This window comes from Marmota flaviventris, chromosome 18 (genome assembly GCF_047511675.1).
Source record: "Marmota flaviventris isolate mMarFla1 chromosome 18, mMarFla1.hap1, whole genome shotgun sequence".
Taxonomy (NCBI): domain Eukaryota; kingdom Metazoa; phylum Chordata; class Mammalia; order Rodentia; family Sciuridae; genus Marmota; species Marmota flaviventris.
The window spans coordinates 4,594,145-4,616,733 of NC_092515.1; the positions used below are offsets into that span (position 1 = coordinate 4,594,145).

Genomic DNA, 22,589 nt, shown 5'->3' on the forward strand with positions numbered 1-22,589 from the left:
CATTTGTTTTAGGACATATCAGTTCATAATTCCTTTTTTATTGCCACCCAATGCTTGATTACTTGAATATACTAATCCATTCCTCAGCTAATGAACATTTAAATTGTTTTTTTTTTTCTTTTTTTTTTGTACTTTGGGACAACCCAGGGTGCTCTACTACTGACCACCAAGCCCCCCTTTTTTTTTGAGATAAGGCCTCAGTATGTGGCCTCAAATTTAAGGAACAGCAAGCATTCTTGAGTTCTCATTTCTCTTGAGTATAAATCTAGGAGTAGAATTCTGGGCCATGTGACAATTCTGTGCTTAACCTTGGAGAAACTGCCAGATTATTTTCCAGTTGCCACATCATTTCTCATGTTCCCACCAGCAAGTTGCTAGGGTCCCAACTTCACAACCTCAACAACTCTCCCACACCAAGTGGGCATCCTATAATCAGTTCTGACAGTATTCTAATTTAGTGCAAACTCCACAAGTGCAAGAGCTCAGTGCTGCAGGACCACCTTCACTTCGGATGCCAGTCACAAGTCTCAGGCTAACTGTACATCTAACCTGGCATTAAACTGAGAGGCCCCATGATACTCCTCATATGCAATAATTTACTAGAATGTTTACAAAAATCTGAGAAATTTTACTTAAATTTAACGGTTTATTATAAAGGATACAAATGAACAGTCAGACAAAAAGATACAAAGAGTGGAAGGGCCCAGAGCTCAGAAGCCTCTGTACCCATGGAGCTGGAGTGTGAGAACCTTTCAGCACACAGGTCTTTTCACCAATTTGGACACTCTACAGTTTCATTATTCAGGAGTTCAATCTTCAGAACCCTCTGCCCAGGATTCTACCCTATAATCATTTGATCTTTATGGTAACCAGTTCCTCCCTCTATCACCTTATTAGGATGTACTAAGGTGTGCTTAAAAGGACCTCGTGAATAACAAGACATCCCTGTCATTTATGAAACTCCAAGGCAAGGTTTTTAGCTCCCTGCAAGGAATCTGGGACAAAGACCAAAGACATTTCTTACAATAATAATCAGTGCCATAGAAAGCAGTTTTCCTAAATTATGGAACTGGGCTGAGAGTATAGCTCAGTGGTACAGCACTTTCCCCTAGCATGCTTGAAGACCCTGGGTTTGATATCCAGCATCAATGGAAAAAAAAAATATGGACTCATTGGCAAAGCAACTAGACATGGGGTACGAGGTAGCCTGCCTGGAAATGTACACAGGGTGTATTGTCTGACACATGGAGGTTAGACTCAAAAGCACTTAAATGTTGGACTTCACTGTTTTCAGGCTCTCCAATATTTTGCCAAAGGTGGTCTATATTTAACATGTTCAGAGGATTTTTATTTTCTATTTGATTTCCTGACAAATCATAAAGCAGTATGTGTTACTAAATCTTGTTGTATTTATTACCATAAAGTTATTCTCCAGTGTAAACACTTGACACTAATCGAGGTCTTATTTCTGGGTAAAGGCTTTGTTATGGTCACTGTTATTTCTGCCAACTAATAAGCCAATAATTCATGAAGAGCCCTGAAAATAAAGTCTTTCCAAAGATGACTTTCTTAGTCTCTACATTCACAGAATTTATCTAGTTATAGCCTTTCCAGATTATGAGCTAGAGATTTTGCACAGGGGATCTCCATACTAAGTATATCTGAGTTTATCTGTTTTTATTGATAGAAAATGAGAGGTAAAGGATCACCAAAGGCACTATCATATTTACTGCAACCAGGCATATCTCCTGGGAAGATCCTTCTGAGGGCACCCAGTTGGCTGTGCCGTGATTACATTCCAATCGGCCAGAGACACGGATGTTTAGTGAAGTCTGAGTTGCCACAGAAGACATTTCCACCCTGCACAGTGTTTTGGGGATGCATGAGTTCACTCCTAAGTGATGTGCTGTGACTCTCTATTAAAAGAATTTTCAACTTGAATGAATCGATCCGTTTCTCTGGTGTGCATTTTCTTGTGTTTAACAAGGTTCGACAAGTGGGAGAAGGCTTTCTCACAATCACTGCATCCGTAGGGCCTCTCTCCAGTATGAGTTCTTCGGTGTACATTGAGCACCGACTTTGTAGTGAAGGCTTTCCCACATTCACTGCACTGATAGGGCTTCTCTCCTGTGTGAATTCGCTGATGGGTAATGAGGCCATATTTGTGTGAATAGGATTTCCCACACTCAGTACATACAAAGGGAGTCTTTCCTGTGTGACATCTCTCATGTTGTATGAGGCATATCTTCTGGCTGAAGGCTTTACCACATTCATTGCATTCATAGGGTTTCTCTCCTGTATGAGTTCGCTGGTGTATAACAAGAGTGCGCTTGGTGGTGAAGGCTTTTCCACACTCACTGCATATATAGGATTTTTCTCCTGTGTGAGTCCGCTGATGTATGATGAGAGTGCGTTTCACAGTGAAGCCTTTTCCACACTCACTGCATATGTAGGATTTTTCCCCTGTATGAGATCTCTGATGCACAATGAGATTGCTCTTCACAGTAAAGCCTTTTCCACATTCATTACAAACATAGGGTTTCTCTCCAGTGTGAATTCGCTGATGCACAACTAGATAGCGCCTCATGATGAAGCCTTTTCCACATTCACTGCATATATAGGGTTTCTCCCCTGTGTGAGTTCGCTGGTGGACGATGAGATTGCTCTTCACAGTGAAGCCTTTTCCACATTCACTGCATACAAAAGGTTTCTCTCCACTGTGAGTTCGCTGATGAGCAATTAGATAGCGCTTCATTGTAAAGCCCTTTCCACACTCACTGCACAGATAGGATTTCTCTCCTGTCTGGGACTGCTCACTGACAGTGAGGCTGCTCTTCACAGCAGGACCCTTCCTGGACTCGCTGAGTACACAAGGAAGGTCTCCTACATGAGTCCTCTGATGCTTAGTGGTTAGGACACTTCTGGATGATTTCTCACCTTGACCACTCCCAGGTTTCTCTCCTGTATGAATGCTCCCATGATAAGGGAGCAGAGACTTTCTGGTGAAGGTTTTCTCACCTTCAGTGTATGCAAGGGGTTTCTCAATTTTTTGAGTCTTCTGATGTTTGAACGCTTGACATTTAATACCTATGCATTTTGTACTTTCAGCGAGTTTCATTTCAGTAAATGTATGTTCATCTTTATCGTGTAGGTAGATTTTCTCACCTTCATTAAAACCAACAGGGTTATTTATTTCATGTCTTCTCTTCTGGTTAACTAAACCTAATCTTGATTTCAAAATTGTATCGTGATTTTGCAGTAGAATAAAATGTGTTTTGCTGAAATGAGTGATATTTTTAAATGCATTCTGATCACTGCATTGATGCATACTCTTCAGGAATCTTTGGGTTTGAGAGTACTCCTGCAGGTGGCCATCAACTTTCCCGATTTCTATGAAAGAAGAGAATAAATTTTTCCATGAGAATGGTATGGAGTAAAAATGCCTGGAAGATGATCTGGTGGGTGTTCTAGTTTGGATCTAGAAAGTTTCCCAGAAGCTTGTATGTTGAAAGCATGGTTCCCAATGCAGCAAGGTTCAGAGGTGGGGTTTTAGGCAGTGCTTGGATCATGAGGGCTCTGAACTCATCAGTTAATTAATCCATTTGATCAGATGGATTAATTCAGCAATGGCAAAATGGACTACTAAGAAATGGGATCAAGTTGGAGGAAGTAGGCCATTCTCTGGAAGGGATTATTTTTGCTGGCCCCTGCCTCTCTTTCTGCTTCTGTCATGAGATAAGCAGCTTGCCTCTGCCACACCCTTCCACTAGGATGTTTCTGCCTTTGAGTGAACCATGAGCTGCATCCTCTGAAACCATGAGCCAAAATAAGTCTTTCCTCCCCTAAGCTGGTCAAGTATTTTGGTCAGAGTGATGAAAAGCTCACAAACACATAAAGTGGGGTACAGCTCTTTATTGTCAACCGAATGATTCTAGTAGCAAAGAAAAAAATAAAAATACAAGATGAAATAAACAAGAACTATATCCAAAAAGAGACAATGGAGGCACATATTTAAAACTAAACACCTTAAAAATAAAAGTTCCCAAATGGGGAGGTAAATATGAGGAGAAGCTGTTTAGGTATCTTCAGATGCTTCACAGCAGTGACACCTCCCTCAATGAGCAGACCATGACTTTCACAGCCACTCCCCTACTGCTTCTCACTAACTGCTATGGTTTGAATGTGTGTCCCCAAGAACTTCATGTTGGAAACTTAAAAATCTCCAATGCAACAGTATTAAGAGGTGGGACCTTTCAGAGGTAACTAGGCTCCGAGGGCTTTCATGACTGGATTAATGGTGATGACATAAAAGGGCATGAGGCTGCAAGTCTGACCTCTTGCTGTCTCTCCTGCACACTCTTGCCCTTCTGCCTTCTGCCATGTGATGATGCAGCATGAAGGTCCTTGCCATACACAAACCCCTTGATCTTGGACTTCTCAGCCCGCAGAACTATAAATAATATATCTCTGTTCCTTATAAATTACCCGGTCTCAGGTATTTTTATAGCGGCACAAAAGGAACTAAGACACTCACCTGAACATGGTCCATTCTGGACTTCATCTTCTATCATCCACAGTTCTTCTCCTTGCTCCAAATTGGAGAGTGCATGTGGTTTGATATTTTGAAACCCTGTTTATAAGAAAAAAAATAGATGACTTAGACACATTGAATAAGGGTACAGGACGTCAAGTGGGAAAATATTATATCTGAGAGACAAAACTTCTCATATGCAAAGTAAAAGTTTTTTGTTTTTTTGTTTTCTAGAACAGGAGTGGTAATGCCACTTTGGGGAACTAAATGACACTTTAGAGAACTAAAAATCTAACACTTCAGAATACCACAATGAAGGCAAAGCTTTGAATGGTGACAAAGGACAGTATGTGACTTTCTAAGTGACACAGGGGACCTAACCTTACCTACTGAGACCAGATTATTATAATTTTCCAACATCACATCCTGGTACAGATTCTTCTGAGAAGGATCCAGGAGCTGCCACTCCTCCAAGGTGAAATTCACAACCACATCTTCCAATGTCACCAATTCCTATAAAAACAGAGTTTTGTTTAAAAGAATGTAAATTCCAATCGTTGATATAAAAGAAATATGAGGGAAGTTTTCTAATTTTCACCATATAGCCTACTTCTTTAGACCTTTCTCAAACAAATTTTAGAAGGAGTAAAATTCATACATTTTAGTACAATTTCCAAATAGTCAACATATGCAAATAACATCAGGACAATTTAAACATGCCTCCATTACAACAGACTTCATGGTCAACAGGAGAATAGATCATGAACAGACTCCATATTCTAAATTTATAAGAGTGCTTTTAAATAAATGTTAAAGAAAAAAATTATACAAGATTTGTCTAAAATATAAGAGATCATTAAAACTGATTAAGAAGATTTGGGTTAAAGAGAGCTTCCATGTCCATAGATCATCTCTGAAACCCCAGCAAGGAAATTTCCTAAGAGACTGGTCTGCTTTTTCCCAAAAATCAATACACATCATTTTGTTTTTCTGGTTGTGATGGCTCTTGGAGATGTTAGATGCGAGGTGATATCTATTGTAAGCTGCAGGACCCACCAAGTCATTATTATGTTCGAAACAGTAAGTCATTTAGTGGAACAGTATATTCCTGACCCCAATTTTGAAGTTAGTTCAAAGTTAATTTCTCCCCAGAACCCAATTATTCAATTTATAATTATTTCAGTTGAACAGATTTTTTTTTCCAGGCTTCCAGAAGTCTATCAGAAAACAAAGGAAAAGTACAACAAAAATCAAAAAGTCACCTGAGGCTCAATCATTTTCCTCTATACCCAGGAGATGATGGATAACAGGATTCTAAATTTTATATCTCTTCTACTACAGCCCTGGAGTCATTCACTATGTTCAGAAACCTTGGCATCCAGTTTAAGGTTCCTTAGAAATGGTAACACTCTAGGAGTTCTTCCTTCTCCCTTCATTCTTCTCCTCCATTCTTCTTGATTCTGTGGAGCAAGACCTGTGGGCCGAAGAGCAAACTGACTTTAAGTGTATATTCCCCCTGGGTCCAGATGTTATCCCTGTTGTTGTGCATTTAGCTTAAGTAAAGGACACAAGTATTTCACACTTTGCCTTTACTTTGCACCTCAAAGGATTCACACCCTGGGGCAATATAACAAGGCACTACTGTATTGAAAGACAAGCTTCTTTTGCAAATCAGAAGTTGATGACAACTAAGGGGAAGTAAAAAAACACAACAACACAAGGGGCAGAGCACAGTACCTCAGAGGCAGGTGAATTCTCAGGGAGATCAATTTTAGGAAAGAAGATACAAAAGGTTCTAAGGATCTAGGCATTCTGTCTTTAAAAAGCAGGTGTGTGCATGTACCACTTCACAAGGCTTTGTACATTCCATAGGAACACACTCTTAGTTTGAAAGATCGTCTGATTTCATATTGTGCAACAAAGGATTAACTTTACATAAGAGAGGCTTGGCCCTTAGTTCCTGTGAGGAAATACCTAAGCCCTTGGAATCCTTGGAATATCTTGCTTGATCAGACCTGATAAGGGTCTTTGCTAACCCAGGCAGCTCAGCCCTTGGGAGGGTGTCCTTGTCAACAAGGTGATTTATGGTAGGGGTCCTGGACCAAGTGCTATCAGCTAGACCTCTGCAAGGCTGGAGACTAAAGGCCAGCCGTGCAGGCAGCCAATCAAGTCTATGTCCACAGAGACCCCAGGAACTCTGAACATGAAGGCTTGGATGACTTTTCCTATTTAGCAATAAAGTTATAAAGATATAGATGAGGAAAACATGATGATCATCAAACCAAACACACCTAATAAGAGAACACCAGAACACTGGAAGCAAAACCTGACAGAATTGACAAGCAAAACAGACAAACCAAAAATAAGGCAGCACCTCACTCTGAATAATAAACAAAGCAAGTAGAAAGTCAGCAGGACACAGGAGACTGGAAAAGTACCAACTTCACTTATATTTCACATTCACTCATCAGTAGCAAGCTGTACATCCAACTTCAAGAGTACATGCAGGGGAGGGGACTAGGAAAGGCAGCAGAACCTAACTCCCCAGCCTGGGATCTGTATACCCAGCCAGGGTAACTCCACACCACGCACGACCACAAGACTGGGGACCTACATAGAATAAGTCACACTCAGTGTGTATATTCTGCCAAAATACTTTCTACTGTCATGCATAACTAAAAAAAAAAAAAAAAAAAAAAAAAAGTTCACATAACATTTTCCACAAAAGATCATATGCTAGGGGTGTAAAGCAAGTACCAATAAATCCAATATATTTACCAACCACAACAGAATTGAATTAGGAATACTTCAGGAGAAAATTTAAGAAATATCCAAGCATTTAGATATTATAGAGTACACTCCTCTGGCCAGATCTCCGCCAAACCCCCAACCCCCAGCCCCCACACCCTACTGGGGACAAAATTCAGAGACGCTCTAACACTGAGCTACATCCCCAGTCCTTTTTTATTTATTTATTTATATTTTATTTCGAAAGAGTCTTGCTAAGTTGCCCAGGCTGGCCTTGAACATTCAATACTCCAGCTTCAACCTCCAGAGCAGCTGGGATTACAAACACGACCACATTACCTAACCCAAAGACATCACATTACCTAACCCAAAGAGATCAGTTTTGAACAATCATGTGTCGTGACACATGACCAGTCAGGGTCACTCCAGGTGAACGGGGCTGGCATGAAATAATCACATAGAGGGGCTGGGGATGTGGCTCAAGCGGTACACGCTCGCCTGGCATGTGTGCAGCCCGGGTTTGATCCTCAGCACCACATACTAACAAAGATGTTGTGTCCGCCAAAAACCAAAAAAATAAATAAATATTAAAATTCTCTTCTCTCTCTCTCTCTTAAAAAGAAAAAGAAACAATCACACAGAGACAGAGAAATGCCTTTTCTTTGGTTCTGGGACGGCTCCTCTGACCCAGCTCCCACAAAGGACGCAAGGCAGGCAAGGAAGAGAGAGAGCAGCCTCGAACCCAGTTTTATTGGGGAGGCCATTCAAATGAGGCAAGGGGTAGGACTACAAGGAACAGGTGAGTGTAGCTCAACCCCACCAGGTGATGCCTACTCCTGGAGCCACGCCTCGTTACCTGAGCTGAGGCAGAGCCCAAGTTACTGTGGGCGGCAAAAAGTGTTCAGTTTCTCTTGCTCAGGACTTCAGGGCATGTTTCCAGAGCGGCTCCCAACAACCCTGTGTTAAAAAGAAAATCACATGGGACAATATTTAAACTGACTAGAAACAAATAAGAGCATTACCTAAATACTCCTAAAATAGTAAAGGAAATTCATAGCTTTAAATCAAAAGAAAAAGATCATATCAGCACTCTCAAATCACTACTCTAACTTTCCCACTTGAGAAACTTTATAGTTTCTCAAGAGAAACTATAGAAAGAGAAAGTGAAACCCAAAGCAGCAGACTGAAAAAAACTAATAAAGACAAAGGTGGAAATCAATGAACTAGAAAACAAAAAAGTAATTTAAAAAGTTAGTGAACCCAAATGTATTTACTTGAAAAAAAAATCAACAGAAATGAAAATGTTAACTAGAGCAACCAAGAAAAAAATTAACTAGGTCAGGAAAAAAAAAAACCCCAAATCTGTGAGAGTGCGGAGTGCAGCTTAGTGGCACAGCACTTGCTTGCATACCTTGTGGGAAGCCATTCTCACATATGATTTGAGTTACCTCCCTGGCTAGGTGAGAGGCACTCAGACCCAACTGTGTCAGAGCCTTCCCCACCCTGTCCCAGGTGCGAGGGCTTGTCCATGTGGACGTGTGCCTGACCACTGACCCAAAGACCAATCACTGACCCTGACCTTGGAATGCTGCCCCCCTCGACCTTCATTGGATGGAATTTTCCCTTGAATTGTTTGCTCCCCAATAAAAGCTCACTCCCTGGCGTGTTCTCTCTCTCTCTCTCTAGCTGGCCTCTTGTGTTAACCTCGCCACCGCATTAGGTGGCTGGAGGCAGGAGCTAGGAGGAGCCATCTCTGAGCTGGGCAATAAAGGTAACGAGAATCATGTCTCTTTAATTTTAAAACTCACTAGTTAGTTTTTATGCTTCAAACCTCTATTATGAAGCTAGCGTGCTGGTCGTGTGGTTGAAGATACCTGGCTTTGGTCCCCACTACAACAAAAGCTAAAAGCAGAAATAAGCGGGTGGCTGAGTGTGGTGGTGCACTCCTGTGACCCCAACCACTCAGGAGCTAGGCAAGAGGACCCCAAGTTCTGAACCAGCCTCAGCAACTTTGCCAGAGTGTGTCTCAAAATTAACATTAAAAAGGCTGGATCCTGGCAGCTGGCAGGGCTGGCGAGATGAGCCGGGTTCCCAGGAGCTGGCTGCAGGAATAAACTGAGAAAGGGGAAGCCAAGGACTCATCAACAAACATGAGTTTCTCAGGTGGAGGGTGGGCCTACTCTGGGACCTTAAGGGTCAGCTCCACGCTGGACAGTGCTAGAAAGAGAGAGTGCATCCAGAACCCCTCTATTTATTAGGGAAAAGATATTAGATAGAATATCCCACCAAATAAGGCAGGGGATAACATTTCAGAAAGGGAGATGGCCCAATCCCACTGGATAACACTCAAGTCCAGGGCTGAAGACTCCCTTGCAGAGTAAAGGTAAGGCCCACTTGCTTTGCACAGCGTGTGACTGCCGGGTTTCTGTTCTCACAACTAAAAGGCTCAGGGGTCACTCCAGGTAAACTGGGCTAACTGGGCTGCACGAAATAACCACACAAGAGACACAAATACCTTTTTCTTTGGGGTCGCTGTGACGGCTCCTCTGACCTTAAGGGTCCACAGAAAGAGAGAGAGCGAGCGATAGCACGCGCTGACCCCTTTTACTGAGGGAAGCTATTCAAATGAGGCAAGGGGTCAGGTTTCAGGGGGCTGAGTATCTTCATGATGTCCACTGTCAGCAGGTTGACTGACACCTGGGTAGGCCACACCCAAGGGCACAGTAAGAGAAGGGGACACACACAAGACACTTCCATGGAAGATTCTATCCTAAACGGGGCAAAGGGTTGTATTACAAAGGAACAGGTGAGCATAGCTTCACCCATGGGGCTGTAGCAAGACACACCCAAGAAGGGTGCCACATTTCTACAACTGAGAACCTCAGCACCCAGCTGGGGAATGTAACTCAGTCACGTGTAAGGTTGGCCTCCCACATGTGACCTGTGATGCCAGTTCAATACCTTCATTACTCAAGGCCGGGGATGGGGGCGGGGGTGCTTTACTCCTGCTCAGGATGGCCCCCGACAACTGGGGACATAGCTCAGTGGTAAAGTGCCCCCCAGTTACCCAAAAAAGAAAGATGACATCATCAAGAATTGAAAGGTTTACAAGATAATATCACAAACAATTTTATGCCATAAACAAAAAATAGATACATGAAACTACCCCCACATAAAAAATTATATTTCTAGGCTGCAAGAAGCCATCTGTGAATTACTTGAGGGTCTTCTCTTGGTATGGTAGCCGGGGAGATTTAGGTTTGGCACCGCGAACTATCATGGCTCTCCTGTGGCAATAGATTGCCCAATGCACATGACCTTTAGGTCCACTCTCCTAGGAAGACCCCTCATAGCAACTCTGGAGATGGGTGTAACCGTTGGGAACTGGACAGCCCTCCTTTAACCTTTTTTGGTGAAGGAAATTCTATGGAGAGTTTTTGATGTTTCCTAATATAAATAAAGCAAGCACAAGCTCCACTTCACCAGTGGTCTAGAAGCTCAATCCATGTGATAGGCTTGCCAGTCCCGCCCCTGCTTTTGAAATTATTTTCTGTGTCCTGTGGTTTTTGTGTTCTTCTACTTTTCCTAGCTTTTCTCAGCCACCCCATTCCACTAAGGGGAACCCCATTTCCACCACCTGTATGGGATGCAGGCAAGACTAGGTATTGGGAGCCACTACGGACAGAAGTCCTGAGTAAAGGGTACTGAACAGTCATTGCACCCACAATACACTGGGGGATAAGGAAGGTGGGCTCCAGGAGTGGGCGTCACCCAACAAGGCTGAGCTACACTCACCTGTTGCTTTGTAATCCTACTCCTTTGGCCTTTTTGGGATAGAAGGAATATTCCATGGAACCTCCCCCTGTGTGTCCCCTGTGTAAGAATAAAGAATTCCAGTGGTTCTGTCTCTTTCCACAGAGCTCTATGGTCACAGAGCCATCCCAGATTTTGAAAGTGTACTTCTTCTGTTTCTGTGCTTTCTATGCCATTTTCTTAAGTTATTGGAATAGTCATATTTTGTGAACCCAGCATTAGGTCACCAGCTCTGATAGATGGCGATAACTAGGCATTTGTCCCTTGAATCAGCATTTGTCTAGACATAAATAACAGGAAAAGAGTTTTTAAAAATTTGAATGGCTGTATAGTAACTACAGAAGTTGAACTTGTAACTGAATTAGGAACACTTCAGGAATACTATGTGCAAACTCATCTCACGTAGAAAAGCCGAGGTCCAGTCGGCTTTACAAAGCCATTAAGGATCACTAAGCTTTAATTCAGATAAAAAGCCAAAGGCAGTGGAGGAAAAGAACATTGCAGACCAATATCCCTCATGAACACAGGCGACAAACAACAACATACCAGCAAAATTGATTGTTATGGGCTGACTTCAAAACTCCTCACCGACTTAGCCCATTTTGTTCAGATACCCCACCTTATATGAAGTTGGCCCCCTCCCACCTGGTGCCCACATCTGCCTCCTACGCCTCCTAACCACAAGTTCCTGTTTTGACAGCACAGCTGTATAAATTCATACCTCTCGTTCCTCCCTTCTGAAAATGTAATTTCTAAGGATGTGACTTTCTTTGATATAAAACCTGATAATTTTCCACTTTTTTGAAATGTATCTTGTGATTACAGTTGCATCTTCTGTCCCCACTTTTTGCAGTTTTTAGTTTTATAAGCCTGTCCCTACCCTCAACTGGAGTTGAGATGTGGCAACAGATTTAGATCTGTGTTGCTGCCAGCAATACAGGTTGCATGTTCTGCTTTTACATTGACCTGATGAATTAATCAGAATGTGTCAGAACATTATGAGGCACAATCTACCAAGAATTATAAACTATGGCTAAGAGGGACTGTGGGAGTCCTGGGTGGTATATTGCTGCAAGTCATCCATGGGCTGCGTGTGGGCCACCACACATGAAGCCTAGTACACAGGAACATGTAGGGTTTGGGAAAGGAAGTGGGCATGTGCTCTGGTTAACTGCCCTCACACATTATGAATTCCTACCCTGCTCTGCCTTGTCCCAAACAGCACCTGAGATGGGTGTGACCTGTCAAGATGTCAATCAACTTGCTGACTGCAAGATATAACCAAGAAAGACTCCGCCCTTGAAACCTCATCCCTGCCTTTGATGTCCTCCCTTGAGTAAACCCCTGGAGCCATCCTTCTTTGTCTAACTCAGCCTCTTGTGTGGACTGGATTTATCAGGGCTCCATTTTTGGGAATATATTTCTATCCTTTTTGTCTTTTGTTCTTCACTATTTCTTTAATATTTTTTAGATGCAGTTGGCACAATACCTTTATTTATTTACTCATATGTGGTGCTGAGGATCGAACCCAGAGCCTCACATGCTAGGCGAGTGCTCCACTGCTGAGCCACAACCTCAGCCCCTTCACTAATTTTTTAGACTTTAAGTTCTCAGGTGGCTTATGCCCTCAATGGCATGAAGAAGAACCCCACAATGAGACGCTGGCCATCGCTTCCCTGCAGTGTATAATGTTAAAATTAATTCATAAGTAAAGCATTCAGAATACTAAGAACAGATGAGAACTTACTCAAACTAATAGAGGGTATTTATGAAAAACCAAAACTAACAACAAACTTAATAGTAAAAATCCAGAACGTTTTTCCATTAGAGTTGAGAACAAAGTTGCTTTCAACCTTTCCATACATCACTATACTAGAAAGTCTAACTAGTTTGGTAAGGTAACAAATAAGTAAAGACATCAAGATTGGAAATGCATAGTAAAACTGTCCTTATTCCTAGACAATATGATCTCTATATGGGAAATCCTAAGAAGAATGAAACGCCAAAAACTGAGAGAAAACCTTTGCAAAGCATAGAATAAGTATACAGGCTATATAAAGAATTCTCAGAAATCAACAATACAAAAATAAACCTCTCGAGAATACTGGCAAAGGACTAAAGACATATTCACCAAAGATGATACACAAGGGCAAGTACATGACAAAATGCTTACCATAGTCAGCCAATATTAGACACAGACCAAAACCACAAAATACTGCTTTATGCCTCTTACAATGCCTACCAAGAATGGCTGTGGAAATGCTGAACTCCCACATTGTCACAAGCTGTCCCTGGGCTGTGTGTGGACTATTGAGCATATCAGCCTCCCCAGGGGATCAGTCTGGCATTGGGAACTCCCTATGGCACACCCCGCCCCCCCACAGAGCATGACCACCTGATACACTGAACTTCCCCCTCAAGCTCGGCCAAAGATCCACCCAGCACCTGAGATGGGTGTGACCTGCCAAGATGTCCTTCAACCTTTGGACTACAAAGACTTTGCCCTTGAAACTTTATCCCTGCCTTTGATGGACCCCCTTAAATAAACCTCCAGAGCCATTTTCCCTTTGTCTAGTTCCAGAGCCCATGTGGACTAGGTCTATCAGGGGCTTTGCTTTCTTGTAAATATATTTCTGAGTATTTGTTCTATGTTATTTGCTAATTATTTGAGATTTTAAGTTTTAGGGTGAATTGGATTCCCCTGGGCAGGAAACCCCCCCCCCCCCAAAGAGACGCTGCCCATGGTCTTCCTGATACCACAGGCCAAGTACAACCACTCTGGGAAACAAACGCTCCCGAGTTTCTCAAAAAGTTAAACATATACCAACTGCATAATCCACTTCTAGAGATGTGCCCCAGCGAAAGAAAAATATCTGTGAACACAAAGACCTGATCAACAGTGTTCACAGGAGTCGGACTTCAGTAGCCAAAAGTGCTGACCAAGCAGCGAATCCACCCACCGGCAGACAGCGCGCGCAGCCGGACAGGCTCCTTCACACCAAAGGGAGACATCAAAATGCTGCGTGAAACAGACCAGACAACGGGCCCTCGTGGGTCAAGCAGGAGGCCACACCTGTAACTGCAGCTACTCAGCGGCCCAGGCAACCTGCGGGGCGCAGGTCAGGGGTCGTGCTGGCCCCATGTGCCCAGGCCCTGGCTCCATCCCCAGCACCAGACACGGAAGCAAGGTCCAGGCTGCGGGCTGGGGAGGCAGGAAGGTCCGCCCTTGTGCCTGGGCTGAGAAGGGACTGCGGCTTGGGGACCGTCGGTGGGGATGAGGCAAGGTTAAAATCCGACTGTGGCCATGGCTGCACGACCTTGGAACACCGTCAACCCCTGGAGTGGTTCAGGAGGCGAGCCTTATAGTACCTCAATTAAACCTCAACAAAGTCTAAAAAGAAACTTCGACAGCTCAAAGGGAAAGAGGGAATGAAAAAGCATCAACCGGGGTCAGGGGGATAGCTCCAGGGTCCAGCTTGGCGCCACAAATAACTGCAAAAGCAGGGTCGGGGGAGACTGGAGGAGCAAGGGCAGGACCGCCGGGAACCACCTCCAGGGGCCTGGAACCGCCTGCTGCCTCAGTGGCCCACCACAAACTCCCCCCGCCCCCGCCCCGTAGGAGGACAGAACCCAGGGGCGCTTAACCACCGAGCCACGCCCCCGACCCTTTATTTTTACTTGGGGCTGAGCTGCTGAGGCTGGCCTCCTGCTGGCCCCTGCCTCCTTTGGCCTCGCCTCAGCCCAATAACTTTAGGCCCAGTAATAAATCACCAGGGCTTGCTTCCGCACCTGCACAGACGTCAGATGTATTTTTCAGAAAATCAGTTAAGTGTAACCGATTAAGAAAGGACAGGATGGTTGGGAAAGGAACCGGCACGGTTGGACAAACGGGATCATACAATGAAAAACCATACAATAAATAACAAATGGTTTTTATATGGTTTTTCCAGGAACCTATAGTGAAAAACAAGTTTACCCTTTAAGTGACCTATATGCTGGATTCAAAAGAGCCAATGAGATACCTGTTACTGTGCTAGGAGGGAAACTGACCACTGTACCCTATAAAAGATCTGTACCCCAAAGCCCGGTGTGCCAGTTCACTGAAGCTCCGGCTGAGGTTTCGCTGGGCACCCGCAGGCGCCTGTGTATCAATAAATCGCCTCTTGCTTTTGCAGCCAGTGCCTCGTGCGTCTTTCTTGGACAGGGAATCGGTGGGTCTTTCATTTGGCGAGCCAGCCAGGAGAACTCCTGTAACCCCGTCCGGATCCCTGCCCAAGGAACACCCGATAACCACTGGGAGGTAAGCTGGCCAGTTCGTGTCATTTTGTGTCTCTCTCTGTCTGGTTGTTATCTTGTTATCTGTTCATGCGCAGCGTCTGTACGATTACGCGTAATCGCTCTGTATTCTGGGCAGCTTGAGAAGGAGTTGACGAACTCAGACTTCTCCCCTGCCACCCTGGGAGACGTCCCAGGGGCTCAGGGAGGCCCATCTTGGGGGGCCTCCAATGTTCTGTAGAGTACACTGTACTCGTGGGTGACGGAGGTGACGGTATCCCTCCTCTCCCTAATCCGTCAGGTACGTTCGGTTTGTGCTCGAGCCGTGCAGCGTTCTCTGTGTCCAGTCTGATATTTGTGTCTGTCTTCTTGCCTTTGCCCGAAGCCGCAGCGTTCTTTGTGTTTTGTGTCCTGTCTGATTTGTATCTGTCTCCTTGCCTCTGCATTTTCTCATTCCACCTGAGACTAACATGGGACAACTCCCTTGAGTCTTACCCTTGACCATTGGCAGGACGTCCGAAATCGGGCAGACAACCAGTCAGTAAAAATTAAAAAGAAAAAAATGGGTAACACTCTGTACCACGGAGTGGCCAACATTGGCCCACCCTCGGAGTTGAATGGCCCCCAGGAGAGTCCCTCCATCTCTCTCTCTAATCTGCAAAGTCAGAGATTGTCTTTCAGCCGGGGCCGCATGGCCATCCAGATCATGGCTTTTAACCTTTCAGGACCTCTGCGAATCTCCTCCTGCATGGGTGGGGTCCGCGCAGTCCGCCGGGAAGATTCCACCCAGCGGTATGGTGGATCTGTCCCGGACCGGGTCCCCAAACCTCCCGAGTGTTATCACAGGGCCCAGGAAGCAAACGGGTCTTCCTGGAGTCAGGCTGCTTGGAAATGCAGCCCAAGGCGGATGATAAATTCCATCTAAGGCTGAATACTGAGACTAGGGAAGCAATGTTTTCTTCCCCCCCGCAACCAGCTTGAGTGCAAATAGAGATGCCTGCTGGGGATTTAACAACTTTGACATCTCGCTTTGACTTTTCTCAAAGCCCTGTCCTCATTATTAAATTGGTGTTAATTGGCTTTAGAGATGGGAACCAAATTTTCAGTCACAAATTTTGACACTCTCAAGGGGACTTTTAAGGAATCCCCAATCTGCTTTCTTGGGGAAGCCTAGCACTCGAAACAACTGCAAGCAGAGGATGGACTTTTTGGGAGCTGGCTACTAAAAAGTTAGGAAAAAAAAAAAATGCCTAATGCCTAAGGTCAAACCAAACTGGAGGAACTGATCCTATGGGTGAAAGATGGGATTAAGGGACTCCCAGCAGCTGCCAGAGCCATTTAGCTCTGGGGAGTTCCCTGGGTCCTTGTCTACATCTTAAGGATTATGCCACCTCTGTTTACTTAAAAAGAAGGGACACTGAATGCAGTAAAGCCAGTCACACTGAGACCCTTGATTTTACACCTATAGTTGCCCCTACATGAAAACATCTGGTCCACTCATGGGAAAGTCTATGGTGCCACTGATGGGAGTCATAATTAAATGAAAGTTCAAAACCTGGAGAGATATTTTCTTATCTGGTTGTCTGATTGTTTCTTAGGGATAATCTAGGTTAAATGTGTGTCTAAAAAAAAATAATAATAATAATTTTTTATTGTAACAATCTGGTATCTGAATGGGTTTCTAAAGCATTGCACTATCTTGCAGTTAAAAGTTGGGTTTAAGCAATTGTTTAGTTTGATTTCAGATGGTTCATGCCAAAAAAAAACTTAAATACTTGGGATAAAAAAAAAAAATTAAAAAGTTTCAATTTTGAACTGGGTAGCCTGAAAAGAAATTAAAACGTTGGTCTGGCTCATAAAAATGACATTAGATAAAATACCAATAGTCTTAGAAATTTTCAAAGCTTAATTTCAGATATATATGGTAATGTGTGGGCAAATTTAATGTAACTCAATGCTACTTTAGAAACTTCAGAACAAGCAAAATGGCTTAGAGGTACTAAAGAAATTTCTTCTGATGGTAGAGATCCTATTTCCAGTTTTATATGAACAAGTTTTTCTAGTGTAAAAAGATATAAAATTTTAAATTTTGGAAATTGCTTCTTAAATTTGTATCATAATTTTCAACATCTAAACCTGGAAATATAACTTAAGGTTAAAATGCCTTAGGCCTAAAGTGTCTGCTCAACTCAAACTAGACCAAACCAAGAAGTAAATTGTATGGTATTTACTAACTACTGGCCAGTCATCTTTTTTTTTCTTTTTAGGACTCTTGTTTTTTCTTAGATTCTGTATTTTTTTTTTTTTTTTTTGAGCTCGTGATTCTGATCCTGCAGACCTAGGTTAATGTTTTTCTGATCAGTGAAGTTTTTTTAAAGAAAAAAGAAAAACAAAAAAACATTGCAATGGAGATTTCATCTGCGAAAAGCTACGAGGCCTTTATTATTGTTATGTGTGCACACTCTTGTTATGTGTTGTATGTCGGTATGTCTGTATGTGTGTATGTCCATATATCCTGCAGTGATATAACAATTGACAGATGAGGAGCGCTCATAAAAAAAAAAAAAATTAAAAATAGATCCAAATATCTTTAATTCACGTGATTCAAACGGTTCAATTTAGATTGGGTAAACAGATAAAAGTAAAAATGTCCTCAAAATTAAGCTTATAAGTTTCTCTAGGTGTTCAAAAAGGCCCTAATAAAATGTTAACTCTGCTTAAATTTAAAAGTTTACAAGTATTGTTTCAAAATGTGAACAAAAGGAGGTTTATGTAATTATGGTGTTATTAATGTGTTCATATCTTCCAGGTATACAAGTCTGTAAGGTAGAAGCTTCAAAAGAACATTATATCAAGCTGGTGTTCTAAAGTTGTATGGTAATTTTAGGCTTCAAAAAAACATGTTAGAGATTCAATTATATCATTTGTGTTCTAAACTGAACTTGTTATCAATAAGATATGTACGGTTCCATGTTACTTTCTACTCTGAGGGTCTGAGAGCCTAATCTGTGTAAAGGTTTTATTGCAAAACACAAAAGTACATTACAACTTTTCTATAAGAGGTTAAAAGCTTTCAGCCTTTAATTCATGTTTTAGGTGTGATATTAAACTTGAACAACAATTTATGTAAACTTTGTAAAATGATCAGCTTCAGAACTATAGTACTTGAGATTTATAAAGAGCCCTGCCTTACTTGAGATAAGGCTCTGTCCCATCTCACTACATGTGAAAGTGGCTATAAAAAAGTAAGCCAGATTTCAGTACAGTTAAAGTTGTGTCCAAAAATAGGTTTGTGCCAAGATTACTAGGATCTCAAATAGGAAATAATGATGTATAACCCTGCTAGAATTCAAGGTAGCTATTATATAAGCTAAATATGTTTTTACCCTAGTTAGTTTTGTTTTGTAGTTTGCTTATAGATGGTTTAAGGATTGCCTGTTAATGTTTTAAAGAGGTATTGCTTTAAGAACACAACCTGGGTCAACATAAGATAAGGAGTTATCACCTACAGGATAGAGATAAACATTAAAGCCCAGTGCTCTTAATATAAGGCTGTTGACTTATTTGCTGGATATTTAAGATCAAGTTTTTAAAATTAGTTAAATTAAAAGGGCCAAGAAAACCAATATTCGGCTCTTGCCCTCTGAGTCAGTCTAAATCAGGGAATAGGGGACTTCTTCAAAGGGCTCAGCAACTCTAGGCCACATAACCTCCTGAGCAGGGAGATTAATGAGACCAGTGGAGGACAGAAAGCCAATCGGTGCATTTGCTGTAAAGAGGAGGGTCATTAGAAAAGGGAGACATCCCTGATGCTTCTGAGGGAAGCCATATGGTCGAGCAAGGCCTGGACCCATCCTAGCGCAAATGGCACTAGCAGAACTGAAAAGCTGCTATGAAGTTCCCGAGGACTCCCAGGATAACCCAGCTGACTGTAAACAATAGGTAGAAACAAAAGTCAGTTTGACTTGCTTCATCTTAAACACTTAGCAAAGACAGTCAAAGCCAAAGCACAGCTGTTCCTGGACATCTTAAATGATAATAATAGTTAAATGTAACTTCCATAAATAAGTAAACTGGAGGCTACAAAAGAGATTCTTAGACAGAAATGCCTGATAACTGTCAAAGGGACTGCTAAAATAGTTTTAGTCTAAGGCCTTTATTTCTAGCCAACGCAGGTAGGCTTGATGTTTGCTAATATGGTTATCCAGCCCTAAGTAGCAAAATTAAAAATTTCTCTATTAGACACAGAGGTTATACTAATAAAAGGATTTTGCAGGATCAGATGGCATTAAATTATTAAACTATATCTTAAAGAAAAAGACATCTGTAACCCTACATGTTAGTTGTTGTGTTGACATCCCTGACATTTCTGACAATGTGACAAATATCCTTAAAGATTTACCTGCTCAGATGGAAGCCATGTTCTCAGCAACTTTTTCGTGGAAATAATATCCTAGCTCCTAGTTCCTGGTACTGCCTGATAAAAAACATTGTTAATCTTTGTCTTGGCCATTATACTCATCGGCATATTTCTGTGCTGTGGCATTTATTACTGCATCAATATGGTTCCAGTACTAATAAGTTCTTGTTTCTCTTATAGACCACCCATCACTCAAATGGCCCTCCAGCCTATTACTTCTCAATTAGACTTTCATCATGGACCACTCGATAGACCCAATATTTTTAAGGGGGACTCCAAACTGCTTGCCCCACGCCGTCCCTTTTCAGCCTGAAGAAGCCAGAAAGATTCTCTTCGTCCCCCTTCCTCACAGCAGTAAGGAGTTCCCAAATTAAATAAATAAATAAATAAATAAAGCCAGATTTAAAGTTAGGTAGTCAGTGTGGTTAGATAAATCGGGGGTCTAATATCAAGTGACCAAGTCTATCACTGCCTTAGAGAAATCTCTCTCTTCCCTCGCAGAAGTCGTGCTACAAAATAGGAGGGGATTAGATCTGTGATTCCTTAAGAAAGATGGTCTCTGTGTGGTTTTAAAGGAACAATGTTGTTTTTATGCTGACCATATGGGGGTGGTCCGGGAAACTATGAAAAAAAGTCACTGAAAGGTTGGCAAAAAGGCAAAAAAAAAAAAAAAAAAAATTTGAAGCACAACAAGGATGGTTTAAACACTGGTTTAACAAATCCCCATGGTTAACTACTTTGCTATCCACCATAGCGGGACCTTTAGTTATTCTGCTAATAATCCTAACGTTTGGACCCTGCATACTCAATAGATTGGTGCAATTCATGAGAGAGAGACTTTCTATAATCCAAACTATGGTTCTAACTCAACAGTACCAGTTGCTTAAACAACAAACAGGGTCACACACAAGCTTAATCCAAGAACCTGAGCAAGCAGAACAATGGATATAAGATTCTATCCATGATAAAGAAAAAGGGGGGAATGAAAGACCCCAGCCCAATAACTTTAGGCCCAGTAATAAATCACCAGGGCTTGCTTCCACACCTGCACAGACGTCAGATGTATTTTTCAGAAAATCAGTTAAGTGTAACCGATTAAGAAAGGACAGGATGGTTGGGAAAGGAACCGGCACGGTTGGGCAAACGGGATCATACAATAAAAAACCATACAATAAATAACAAATGGTTTTTATATGGTTTTTCCAGGAACCTATAGTGAAAAACAAGTTTACCCTTTAAGTGACCTATATGCTGGATTCAAAAGAGCCAATGAGATACCTGTTACTGTGCTAGGAGGGAAACTGACCACTGTACCCTATAAAAGATCTGTACCCCAAAGCCCGGTGTGCCAGTTCACTGAAGCTCCGGCTGAGGTTTCGCTGGGCACCCGCAGGTGCCTGTGTATCAATAAATCGCCTCTTGCTTTTGCAGCCAGTGCCTCGTGCGTCTTTCTTGGACAGGGAATCTGTGGGTCTTTCAACTGCAAAAGCAGGGTCGGGGGAGACTGGAGGAGCGAGGGCAGGACCGCCGGGAACCACCTCCAGGGGCCTAGAACCGCCTGCTGCCTCAGTGGCCCACCACAAACTCCCCCCGCCCCCGCCCCGGATGAGGACGGAACCCAGGGGCGCTTAACCACCGAGCCACGCCCCCGACCCTTTATTTTTACTTGGGGCTGAGCTGCTGAGGCTGGCCTCCTGCTGGCCCCTGCCTCCTTTGGCCTTGCCTCCCCAGCAGCCAGACCAGCGACGCCTCTGCGCCAGCTTAAGGCGACGGTGCCATCCGCACGCAGGTCGGGCCCTGGGTGGGGTCCTAGACCCTGGTCCGGCGCGGCCCACCCCACACGGGGGTCCCCGCTCACCTGCCCGACGCCTCCACACCCGGAAGTCCCAGCGCCGGCCGCGACGCCGGGAAGGGGCAGAGGGGATGGAGGCCGCTGCACAGTACCGAGGAGGCCACGCCCACCGCGGCCTTCTGCCGAGAGAGACTCCGGGAGCCAAGATGGCAAACCCCTCCCGCCCCTCAAGGCTTCATCCTTCCGCTTGACCGGGACGTCTGCGACGCCGTGCTAACCGCGAACGTTCTCGGAGGCCAGTGCCTGCCCGAGACCGACCGGGCGCCGGCGGCATCTTGCGCGTTTGGCCGGGGAGGAAGAAAGATGGCGGCTCCCTAGGGACGCCATGGGAGCGGCCATAGTGGAGGACGGCGGATCCGTACACAAGGCACGCTAGCGCCCGCGACCCGGAAGAGATGCCGGGTCGGCGCACGAGACGCACAGAAGGGCGTGCCCACCGGGCAAGGAGGGCATTCTGGGTTGTGACGCAGGCGTACGTGGAGCGCGAGGAACCAGGATTGGGTGCAAGGCGAAGCCGGGAATGGGCGGGGGCCTGTGAATCGCGGGCTCTTGCTCCGGACTGTGCAGCTGCCTTCAGCGGGGAAGGGGCTGAGGGTCAGGAGCTGCAGATTGTCTGTCCTTCCGGAAGCAAGCCGAGATGGCGGCAGGCTCTGGGGATGGGCCGTCAGGAGGCCGCGGTCCTAACGCCTTGCGTTGGTACCAAGGTTCTGCCTTTGTTTTTAAGCCCACTTAACCTCCGGCGGGCGCCGGCCCTTCCTGTGATCCTAGCGGATCGGGAGGCGGAGGCTGGAGGAGCACAAGGTCAAATCCAGCCTCAGCAACTTAGGAGACTGGGGACGTGGCTGAGTGGAGGAGCAGTAAGGGTTCGATTCCCAGTGCCCAGGGGCAGAAATAAGGACACAAAAAAGCCTGTATTACAGTTGTCAGTATAAAATTTAACTGTATTTTCA

The 22,589-nt window shown here is 43.8% G+C and overlaps 1 protein-coding gene across 1 annotated transcript; it reads right to left on the reverse strand.

Annotated features, from left to right (window-relative positions):
• Window positions 1-1,801: 1,801 nt before the first annotated feature.
• Window positions 1,802-21,914, reverse strand: Znf614 (zinc finger protein 614). Its single transcript, XM_071604367.1, has 5 exons — window positions 21,646-21,914; window positions 5,794-6,005; window positions 4,918-5,044; window positions 4,535-4,630; window positions 1,802-3,390 (listed from the first exon to the last, which is right to left on the reverse strand). The coding sequence occupies exons 2-5, from the start codon at window positions 5,806-5,808 to the stop codon at window positions 1,895-1,897; spliced, it is 1,734 nt and encodes a 577-aa protein (XP_071460468.1). The 5' UTR covers window positions 5,809-6,005; window positions 21,646-21,914; the 3' UTR covers window positions 1,802-1,894.
• Between the last annotated feature and the right edge of the window lie 675 nt (window positions 21,915-22,589).